The sequence below is a fragment of the Grammomys surdaster genome, unplaced genomic scaffold (genome assembly GCF_004785775.1).
Source record: "Grammomys surdaster isolate TR1022 unplaced genomic scaffold, NIH_TR_1.0 125372, whole genome shotgun sequence".
NCBI classification, from domain to species: Eukaryota; Metazoa; Chordata; class Mammalia; order Rodentia; family Muridae; genus Grammomys; species Grammomys surdaster.
In genome coordinates, this window is record NW_021620244.1 from 255,480 (window position 1) to 267,401 (window position 11,922).

An 11,922-nucleotide genomic window follows, 5' to 3' on the forward strand; every position below is an offset into this window, starting at 1 on the left:
ACACACACACACACACACACACACACACACACACACACACACACACACACAAAATCCAACATGAGTCAGAGAAAGAGACAGGCACACACAGACAGAGATAGAGGGGGTATAGGGAGGAAAAGAGAGAGAAGAACAGATAGACAGACAGACAGATAGAGAGAGGGAGGGAGGGTGAGAATGAGGAAGGAGGAGGAAGGGGAAGGGAGGGAGCATTTTGCTTGTTTTAAGCAACCAATTCCCATTAGAGCTCAGAAACATAGCTGTAAATGGTTGAGGTACCTGTGGCTAATCTGGGCTTTGTCTCTGGATATTTTCAGATGATCTTGAGCTGACCCAACAGGGCAAAAACCTCACCAGAATTCAAGACCACTGCATTAAGGAAGCTTTGATATCACATCAAAAGGAAAGGAAGGAAAGCTGACTTCACTAAGGGAAATTCTGCTAGCAAATGAGGCACTTCCCTAAACAAAGAGGACAAGATTGGGTTAAGGGTAGCCCCTTTATCTTTTGATGTTCTATGGATAATGGATGATTTGGCACTACAGACAATAATTTTTCTGATTTCATTTGTGTTAGACAGGTGCCTTATTTTCTTTCTTGTAAGAATATTTACCAAGGAAGGTATGTTGCTCACCTCGGTACCAGGTGGTGGGGCTGCTGTGTGGGTGCTTGGAGCAGGCATCTGGGAAACTAATTCAGAAATGGCAGCAGAAAGTTTGGCATCTTCATATTCCTTTTATTAAAAAAAAAGAGAATACTATTAAAAGGTTGCATGTTGTAAGGTTATAATCATAATTTCATCATTTAAAATATAACCCTTAAAACTGCTTTATGGCTGCTTTTCTTTTTTATTCAAATACATGCATCATAGCATCTTTAAAGCACTGTTTTCTATTTCAATTTTTATAGTGTTTTTACAATTTCTCATTTCTAGATCTATTTTTAATATTAATTACATGTATGCATTTGTGTACATGACAGTGATTATGCATGTGAGTGTAATTGGCCATGAATGTCAGAAGGTGGCATTGGATGCACTGGGGATGGGAGTTACAGAAGGTTGTGAGTCACCTTCTGTAGGTACTAGGAACTGAATGTGTCCCTGTACAAGAATATGTGGTCTTAACTACTGAGACTCTGTCCAGCTCATGATTTACTATTTCTATTTCCCATTTGTTATTCTAACAATCTACTAAGGGTTCTGTGGCTTGTCTACACTGGATAATCAAAACCTTTTAAAAATTAGTTTGAAACTATTTGCTCTACAGCTCTGTTTAAGTTATAGATTCGTGTCTTTTCTTTTTCTTTTGGGTTTGTTTTTGATTTTTGTTTGTTTTTGTTTTTGTTTTTGCTTTTAAATGTTTTTCAGCTTAGTTTCTTTTCAAATGAATGAAAAATCAGAAGTAAGATGTAATGGAAAATGGCAGTTAGTTAAGGCCTATCATCCTGGAATTGCCCAAAGACAGCATATTCAAACATGGAAAATTTCATTCAAATGCTAGAGGTCTGAGGATGCCAAGTTGAGGAGTTTGGAAGTTAGAAAGAGGAGTGTAGCCTTATGTCTCATACTCCAATTGGAAAAGAGAAAGTTAGAGCTTTAAAAATTGTGATATTCAGTGTTACAGGCACTGACGAGAGGTAGGAATTAGTTGGAAGACAAAATTTTAAATTTAAGTTTATTTTAACTTATTTATAAAAGTGAAAAGTCTCTACATATTAATGGCGTAAAGCACACTGGCAAGGTATGTTTATATATTGTTTAAATCGGGTTAAACTTATCTGTGTAAATATTTATCATTTCTTTATGGTAAAAAACTTCAAAATACTTTCTTCTTCTATTTAGAAACATATACTTCATATTTTGTAACAAATGGGTCTTTAAATATCCACAGCACTGACTCCATATAGGAATGCATATTGCTGAAAACATGGACTATTTTCTACTGTCATAATTATATCACATGCTCACTTCGAACAACTGCTTGGTGACATACTACTGTCACTAATACATTGTGTTATATGCCTCAAACCATCAGTAGTAGTTTATTCTCAATAATATACACCAAATTGTCTGAGAAACTTTCTGATTTATTCTCTGGTTGTCTTTCAAATCCTACATTTCCCATTTACATTAATTTCCTTTTACTCCTGTGAACTGTGTTGTAAGTTTCCTCTCTGAATTAGGGCTGGAGTTGTTACTTATCACTGCAGCAAAGGTCCAAATAATTCCTAAAACATTTTAAAATACTTAGGCTTTCATATTTTTGTATATTTGCTTCTCAAATACATTTTAAAATATATTTATTGAGCTACAGAAAGTACCTTAGAAATACTGTAATAATAAATTAACTTATAAGAGTAGCCTTCATGGTTTTAGAAGAGATCACATTAGGTACACAGAGTCACATTTCTGTGTCTTTGTTTTGTATTTATTATTTATTTCATGTTTTTAATATGAGTTTAAAATTTGATATTACTGACTTTTTACCGAGAAACTAGCACACAGGATATTATTTACATGTCTTATTTACAAGCAGCCATGTCTACAATACATACAAGCATTCCTTTTGATTGTCTGTCAATTACTTTTCATTTCTTGTTAATGGCTTTTTCTTAAAACATTTAACAAAAAATAAAAGGTTCATAATTTTAGAAAATGTTTCTGGATTTATATTAAATATTTTGTTCTTGAAACTGAACAGATACAACTCTGCCCCAGTCATGCCCTACACTCCTATCCCCTCCTATGCCCAGAGGCAGCTTGACTCCAAGGAAGTCAATCATAACGAGTCTCAGAGGTGAGACGGACATACTGTTCCAACACATGGCCTGACTGAGACCCCCATGTGGCCTCAGGGGAGACATACCATCCTTCTTCCAGCGAGTAACTCTGCCCAGGGAAGAGCTGGTGCTCCAGACCCTCTCACATACCCAGAGCCAGTTTGAACCCCAGGAGGTTTGTCACTACAAGGCGATCCAGGACCCTCCCCAAAACACACACACTCAGAGATAGTTTGACTCCCAGGAGGTCTTTATAACCAGGCTCACAGGAGAGACAGGTTTCAGTCAGAGACAGCAAGGCCACTTAACATCAGAGATAACCAGATGGGGAGAGGTAAGCTCAAGAACATGAGCAACAGAAACTAATGCCACTTGGCACTGTCAGAACACAGTTCTTCCACCACAGCAAGCCCTGGATCCCCTAACCCACTTGAAAAGCAAAATTCTGACCTAAAATCCCATCTCATGAAGATGATAGTGGACCTTAAGGGGGACATAAATAACTCACTTAAAGAAATACAGAACACAAGTGAACAGGTAGAAGCCCTTAAAGGGGAAAAACATAAATCCTTTAAAGAAAAATACAAGGAAACACAATCAAACAGGTGAAGGAATTGAAAAAAAAAAAAGTCCAGGATCTAAAAATGGAAATAGAAACAATCAAGAAATCAGAAAGGGAGGCAACCCTGGAGATGGAGAATCTAGGAAAGTGATCAGGAGTTACAAATTCAAGGATCAACATCAGAATACAACAAATAGAAGAGATATTTTTCAGACACAGACACAACAGTAAAAAAAAAAAAATACAAAGTGCAAAAAGCTCATAACCCGAAACATCCAGGAATTTTGGAACATAATGAAAAGACCAAATCTAAGAATAATAGGTACACAAGAGAGCCAAAATACCCAATTCAAGGGGCCAGTAAACATCTTTAACAAAATCATAGACAAAACATCCCTAAAGAATGAGATGCCCATAAACTTATAAAAAGCCTACACCAAATAGATTGGACCAGAAAAAGAAATCCCTCTCATCATATAATAATCAAAATACCAAATGCACAGGACAAAGAAAGAATACTAAAATCACTAAGGGAAAAAGATCAAGTAACATGTAAAGGTAAACCTATCAGAATTCCATCAAACTTCTCAACAGAGAGACTCTATAAGCCAGATCTTGAATAGATGTCATGCAGACCCTAAGAGAGCACAAATGCTACCTCTGGCTAATATACCCAGGAAAACTCTCAAACATCATAGATATTTTATATTATTTGTGACTATTGTGAAGATTGTGTTTCCGTAATTTCTTTCTCAGCCTATTTAGCTTATATGTAGAAGAAAGCTTCTGATTTGTTTGAATTAATTTTATATCAGCCACATTGCTGAAGTTGTTTATAAGGTATAGGAGTTCTCTGGTTGAATTTTTGGGTAACTTATCATCCACAAATATCATATCATTCACATATAGTGACACCATGACTCCTTCTTTTCCACTTTGTATCTCTTTGACCTCCTTTTATTCTGTTTAATTGCTCTAGCCAGAATTTCTAGTACTATATTGAATAGATATGGAGAGAGTGGGCAGCCTTGTCATGTCCCTCATTTTAGTGGGACTGCTTCAAGTTTCTAATTTGATGTTGTCTGCTGCTTTGTTGTATATTACTTTTATTATATTTGGGTATGTGCCTTGAATTCCTGATCTTTCCCAGACTTTTAACATGAAAGGGTGTTGTATTTTATCAAAGGCTTTTTAGCATCTAATGAGATGATCATGTGATTTTTTTCTTTGAGTTTCTATATATAGTGGATTATGTTGATGGATTTCAATATATTGAAACATCCCTTTATCTCAGGTATGAAGCCTACTTGATCATGGTGAATAATGGGTTTGACGTGTTCTTGAATTTGGTCTGTGAGAATTTTATTGAGTATTTTTTTATCAATATAAGTGAAATTAGTCTGAAGTTCTCTTTCTTAGTTGGGTCTTTGTGTGGTTTAGGTATAAGCATAACTGTGCCTTCATAGAATGAAGTTAGGAATATTCCTTCTGTTTCTATTTTATGGAATACTTTCAGAAGTATTAGTATTAGGACGTTTTAGAATTCTACACTAAAACTATCTGGCCCTGGGCTTTTTTTGGGGGGGTGGGTGAGGGGACATTGGAGACTTTTGTTTGTTTTTGTTTTTGCAATACAGGGTTTCTCTGTGTATCTCTGGCTGTCCTGGAACTCACTCTGTAGACCAGGCTGGCCTCAAACTCAGAAATCCTCCTGCCTCTGCTTTCCAAGTGCTGGGATTAAAAGCATGCGCCACCACTGCCCGATGGTTGGGAGACTTTTAATGCCTTCTTTTATTTTCTTTGGGATTATGGGACTGTTTATCTGTTCTGGACTTAACTTTGGTACCTATTTTCTGTCTAGAATCATCTATTTCATCTAGATTTTCCAATCTTGTTGAGTATAGGCTTTTGTAGAAGCATCTGATGATTTTTAAAATTTTTCTCTTTTTCTGTTGTTATGTCTCCCTTTTCATTTCTGATTTTCTTAGTTTGGATGTACTGTCTCTGTACTCTTTAGTTAGTTGGGGTAAGAGTTTATCCTCTTGATTTTCTCAAAGAAACAACTCTTAGTTTTGTTGATTCTTTGTATAGTTTTCTTTGTTTTTAATTGGTTGATTTCATCCCTGAGTTTGATTATTTCCTGCTGTCTACTCTTCTTGTGTGTATTTGCTTCTTTTTGTTCTAGAGCTTTCAGATGTGCTAGTAAGTTGCCAGTGTAGGATCTCTCCAATTTCTTTATTGCAGGCACTCAGTGCTATGAATTTTTCTCTTAGTACTGCTTTCATTGTGCCCCATGAGTTTGGGTATGGTGTGCCTTCATTTTCATTGACCTCTAGAAAGTCTTTAATTTATCATTGAGTAAAGAGTTATTCAGTTTCCATGAGTATGTGGGATTTCTGTTGTTTTTGTTGTTATTGAAGACCAGCCTTAGTCTGTGGTGATCTGATAGAATGCCTAGAATTATTTCAATCTTCTTGTTTCTGTTAAAGCTTGGTTTTTTGTCCATTTATATGATCAATTTTAGAGAAGGTTCCATGAGGTGCTGAGAAGGCATATTCTTTTGTTTTAGAGTGAAATGCTCTGTAGATATCTGTTAAATCCATTTGTTTCATAACTTCTGGTAGTTTCATTGTGTCTCTGTGTTTCTGTTTTCAGAATCTATCCATTGGTGAAAGTGGGGTGTTGAATTTTCTCACTATTATTGTGTGAGGTTCAATATGTGTTTTGAGCTTAGTAACATTTCTTTTACAACTCTGGGCACCCATGCATTTGTGGTGTAGGTGTTCATAATTGAGAGTTCCTCTTGGTGGATTTTTCCTTTGATGAATATTAAGTGTCCTTCCCCATCTCTTTTGATAACTTTTGGTTGAAAGTCTATTTCATTGGATATAAGAATAACTATTCCAGCTTGTTTCTTGGGACCATTTGCTTTGAAAATTTTTCCAGCCTTTTGCTCTAAGGTAGTGTTTGTCTTTGTCACTGAAGTATGTTTCTTGTGTGCAGCAAAGGTCCTGTTTAGGTATCCAGTCTATTAGCCTAGGTTTTTTTTTATTGGAGAATTGAGTCCATTGATGTTGAGAAATATTAAAGACCAATGGTTGTTTTTTCCAGTTATTTTTTTGTTAGAGGTGGTATTAAGTTTGTGTGGTTCTCTTCTTTTGGACATGTTGAGAGATGACTAATTTCTTGTTTTTTCTTGGGGGTACGTGAGTATAAATGAATGGGTCCATGGCCTCAGATACATATGTAGTCTTATCTGGCATCAGTTGGATAGGAGGGGTTTGGTTCTGTAGAGGCTTGTTGCCCCAGAGAAGGAGGATGCTGGAGGGGTGAGCCAAGAGTGGGTGGGTGGGTGGGTAGGTGGGTGAGTACCTTCTTAGAGGCAAAGGGGATAGGGGGATTTTGGAGGAGAGACAGTGAAGGGGAACAACAACTGAAATGCAATAAATAAAAAAATTAATAAAAAAGAGAAACTCAACAGATACAAATATGGAATTGCCACTGTTTTTTATTTAAAGCATGAATTTTTGTTAAAATTCAAATATATAGCTTTTTAAATATTTATTTTATGTAAATGAGTGTTCTTTTACCTGCATGTACATATATATATATACCATGTGTGTGCCTGGTGTCTGTGAATGTCAGGTGTGTAACCAGATTCCTTGGGGCTAGAGTTACAGTTGTAACTCTAAGTGCTGGGTCTTCTTTAAGAGCAACAGAGATCTTAACTACTGAGCTGCTAACTCTGCAGCCCTATTTTGGTTTTGGAGACAGGATCTCACTATATAGACCAGGCTGGCCTTGAACTCACAAAGATTCATCTGCCTTTGACTCGGATTAGAGGAATGTCTCACCACATGTGGCCTTTAAATAGATCTTTTATATGAACATAATTATTTGATCGTTTCTAGTTGGATATATTATTGTGTTATATTGACAATTTCCTTGCCAATTAATATTTATGATTTTGGCAAATAGTGACTTAAATACTTATTATAGTGCCTGTCAATACCTTTATACCAATCAAATAAAGTGACTTTTCTTGACATGATCATACTTAATGAGATAGGTAAGGAGCAACTTTGCAGAACATCATTCTTTTCATCACTTTTTATGTCACAGACTATCCTGATAGTGATATTTAGAAAAATTAACTTCTAATGGAAGGATTTTGTGATCAGTTCTTTAGATTTTAGTTTCTATTTAGTGCTTTATTTTGTTTTGCTTTTGTTTAGGTTTTATGAATTATACTGATTGTATTTTTCTCTAGAATTTTTTAAAAATCATTGTGCACAATGTTTCTCCCACAATCAGTTTAACTCTTCTGCTGCCTGTTATATCTTTCTCATTTTTACTTTAAATTTGAGTTTACTGCAATCTCTTTCCTTTATTATACCCACCAGTACATTTTAAGATTTAAGACATTATAAGAATCACGTAATGATTGTCTTTAAAGCACAAAAACTTCAGGAAATCGCAAGAGCCCTTCTTTCTTCTCACTGTTCCAACTAAAACATATTCCAAGCCATTGTGCATATAGGAACATATTTATTTTCTAACAGACTTCAAAAATACATTAACTTTATGATAAACTAGTTTCACTGTAAATATATAGCCTAGATGCTTCAGTTGTATAATTTTGGGAACGTTAAGAGATTTACATGTTTGTGTAAGCCATGTAAATCCTAGTGAAGAGGACATGTTCAAAATTATTAAACACTGACCAAACCACCTGGTAATAGAATTCTCTTTGAGTGACTATTATTCCACATGAAGCTAGCTTTCCTTAGGAGACAATCTGGAAAGTGATAAATAGTAGAAATTAGGTAGGATGAAAAGTGATTTCAGATAAATTCAAATTGAAATTCTGTTTTCATAAGCCTACCTAATATAAGACCTGGTTGTTGGTTGAATTAGTCTGTTGAAAACATCCAATATTCTAGAGTAATTAAGGTATAAGCAATTTTTAATGGTGCATTGAATGTCATTAATATTTATAACCTTTTCCCACTTCATATCCAAAGTCAAAATTTATCCATGAGATCATGAGGCAGTGGTGGAGCATGCCTTTCTTCCCAGTACTCAGTAGACGAGGGAGGTGGAGCTCTGAGTTCTAGGCCATCCTAGTCTACAGAGCATGTTCAGGACAGCCAAAGGTGTAAGGAAACTCTGCCTTTAAAAATCAAAACCCAAACAAAAACAAAAAAGAAAAAAAAGACAGAGAGAGAGAGAGAGAGAGAGAGAGAGAGAGAGAGTAAAACAGGGAATTTATACTTACAAGAGACGATATGTTTGCAGGACTGGAGAAATCCTGAGATAATGCATCAAGAAGGAAGTCATCACTTAAGGGCTACAAGAAGCAAAAACCATCAACAAATAGAGTCATAATACTGACAAGCTTCTTCAGTATCCGCCATATCACATTCTGATAAGCTTCTTAGAATAGAATGGTATACCCTTCCCAGATTACCAATCAGAGTCCATAGAAGACAGACAGTCTTAGAGAAAGCAGATTGCTTACTGCAAGTTGTTCCTGGGGTTCTTTTGAAAGGAGTGGTTTTCCATCCTTATCCTATTCAGAGTGAAAGCATGACATCAATTATTTTATGTATTATCCCAAATACAAAACCTATACACATTACAAAAAAATCAACAGGCTAAACATCCTGTATATTATAATGTAGATTATTCAATTTAAGAAAATTATCTTAGAAGAGAATATATTCATGTAATTCAGTTCATATTTAGTCAGCTTACATGCATCAGCCTTTCTTGGCCAAGGAGTCTACCAGCATATTTGGTGTGGCTTGTGACCCAGAAGATCAGAGATGAACAGTAAAGAAAAACATGTGAACTATTAAAGTAGCATATTGGAGGGGTGTGCCAACAAACCTCTCATTTATAAAGGTACAATGGGACCATATTAAAAATCAGCTGAAGTCTCAACCCTCAGGGACCTTGTTTTGTGGGTGGACACTCTCAAATATAGGACTCGAGTATGTTAAGCTTCAAATGCTTTCGAGTGCCACTTTTGAGTAACGGAGCAAAAACAATGAAGTGTTGGAGCCTCTTTAGTAAAAGAAGATCTATAAATCAATCATCAATTATATTTATTTATATGTTCAAAAATAAATGAGTACACAGGTACATATGAAAATTTCTACCATGAAATGGTCAAAATGTTTTGTTTTCTTTGCTGTATTTCAAATGTGCTATGTAATGGTTTAGAGTTACTCACTATCTTCTTACAGCTAACACAACCCTCTTCTTGCCCTATGAATTCACTTGCAGCTTTGGCCCCTTTTTTTATATGAGGAGTCTACTCATTCTAAACCAAGTATTAGCAGCAAAGGCAGTGAAGATCCCAAGTAAGGCATGGAACCCTGGAGGCTCCTTTGCTCTGTATTCGAATTAAAATCTACCTTCTACCACCTCACCATCCACTCACAGGAAAGGGGAAATTTGATGTCTCAGCACAGACCCTCACTATAAAGACTTGATATGAGTATAGGTGAAGAATGACAACAGTATTTAAACAAGAGGTCAAGACAATAAGTAACCTGGAACTCTAACAGAGCAATGGTTAACTGACAAATGTATAAGGTAAGTTCAGAGGACAGACCTATCACTAAATAAAGGGGCCAGGAAAACCTTGAAGTAGTGCTAGCAAAATTCACTGAGGGCAGGGGGAAAGTAGCCAGCTTTCTATTGAGCTAACTGCATATGGCCTGCGTCTATAGAACAGAGATCAGAAATGGACAGATTTGTGGTCCCAAGAGTGCCCTGAATAATTTGTAAAGCAATGTACATCTAAGTCCCCAAATTATAGGAATTCCATCACTTTTGGTTGCAGAAAAAAATAGATAGATGTCCAGGATAACAAACTTTTAAGTTAAGGAGAACTCAATGCAAGATCTTGAGTTGCACAATAAATTAGTACGTGTGGTTGGACTGGACGAAGACTGTGAATTCAGCTTCTTATAACGGTACTAAAATGCATTTGAACCTTCTTGTCAGTGGTATGTTATGTAGATGACTATTTGTTTAGTTGCCTATGTATCTGCCCTGTGTAAACAACCACACCGAAACTGATCAAATGGGGTCTCTCCATTGGTCACTTGGTCTACACAGTCAGCCCTTTCAGTATGAAGAAGATAGTCCATGTATCATTTTATTCTGTGTTTAAGTTCTCATGCTTTCAACTTATATTTAAGGAATACAAAGTTTTGTATATAAGTAATTGTTCATTTTGAGTTTTTTACCTGCAACAGGTTTGCCAATATTTTTGATAACAAACCACATATCTGAAGGGAAAAATATTTGGTGAGTGAGAGGACAGCTTTTCTTCACATTATGAAGGTAGGAAGGCTACTTAAAAGTATATTTTAGCCTCTATTGCCATCACCCTTGGTTGACTCTTAGAAGGTAAGTATCTTGCTGACATCACTATTTACTTTGGAAACAGGACTTAGAGGAACTGAACTGTATCTGACCTGAAAGCCTCTTCCCTGAGGATTAGCTTTAATTGTATTATAAAGTGCTATACAAGTTCCAAAGAAAGAAAAGCTGTCAATAGTCCATCCCAGCAATCATGGGTATGAACCACAATGACCAGTATGGCAATATATCCATAAAGGTAAAGTAGTGGTACCCATTAACTTTCTAATTGGCCTTAAGTCCTGCCCAATAGAAGAGAATTCGCGTGTGGTACTGTAAACACAGCTAGTGAGGTCATGGAACTTTAAGGAAAATCTACTACTGCCACTTTCCCGAACCAGTCAGTACTACCTTTAATGGCATTCTCTGTTTTTGATACTGTATTTTAATTACAACATCTTTCTGTCCTTTTCACCTTCTAAACTATTTCAAGGCCTTTTTTTCATTAATTATTATTGTGTACATGCATTTATTTGTATATTCATGTATATCCCCAAATATAAGCTGTTGAGTCCATATAATGTTACTTGTATGTATCTTAATTGTATTCTTAATACTAATCCCCCAGGTAAGTGTAGCTCTCATCACTCATCAGAAAGGCTTCTTATGGCAGATGAAGACTTTACAGAAACTTACAAATTACCACAGTGCAGAGAACAACTGACCATGGGAGTGTCTATCCCCAACTAATATCTAATACAACCCTTACACCTAAGGCTTAAGGAATATCACGGAACAACAGGTTAATGAGTGTAAGAACCAGAAGACTAGGTAGGATATGTGCTACAGAATTGCATCTTCTCTATATCACAAGGAAGCTGTATCCATGAAATCTCAACAATTTGATTGTTTAAACAAGACTAGAACAATGACAATATCAATTGACATGCTAATGTGAAAGAGGGAACTCTCATGGGGTTCGACCTCTAGATAATGAATGCTGAGGGAGGGAGAGACAATCTTCTCAAGGATGAGGTTCATAACTACTCATCCAATATCAAGTGGTAAGCCCTAAAAGCACCACTACATACAGAAAAGCAACACTAAATGGACTCATTTGCTTGTATCTATTTATTGAGTTGTGTGTGTGTGTGTGTGTGTGTGTGTGTGTGCGTGAGAGAGAGAGAGAGAGAGAGAGAGAG

General features: G+C 36.0%; 1 protein-coding gene across 1 annotated transcript in view; it reads right to left on the reverse strand.

The window, feature by feature from the left end:
- Positions 1-11,922, reverse strand: part of LOC114637713 (calpastatin-like) — a 108,763-nt gene that overhangs the window by 14,581 nt on the left and 82,260 nt on the right. Inside the window, exons 22-24 of the mRNA XM_028785985.1 lie at positions 8,865-8,915; positions 8,622-8,693; positions 635-733 (exon numbers count right to left, since the gene is read on the reverse strand). Of these exons, the coding sequence (XP_028641818.1) occupies positions 635-733; positions 8,622-8,693; positions 8,865-8,915 (222 nt within the window). The remainder of the gene's footprint in view (positions 1-634; positions 734-8,621; positions 8,694-8,864; positions 8,916-11,922) is intronic.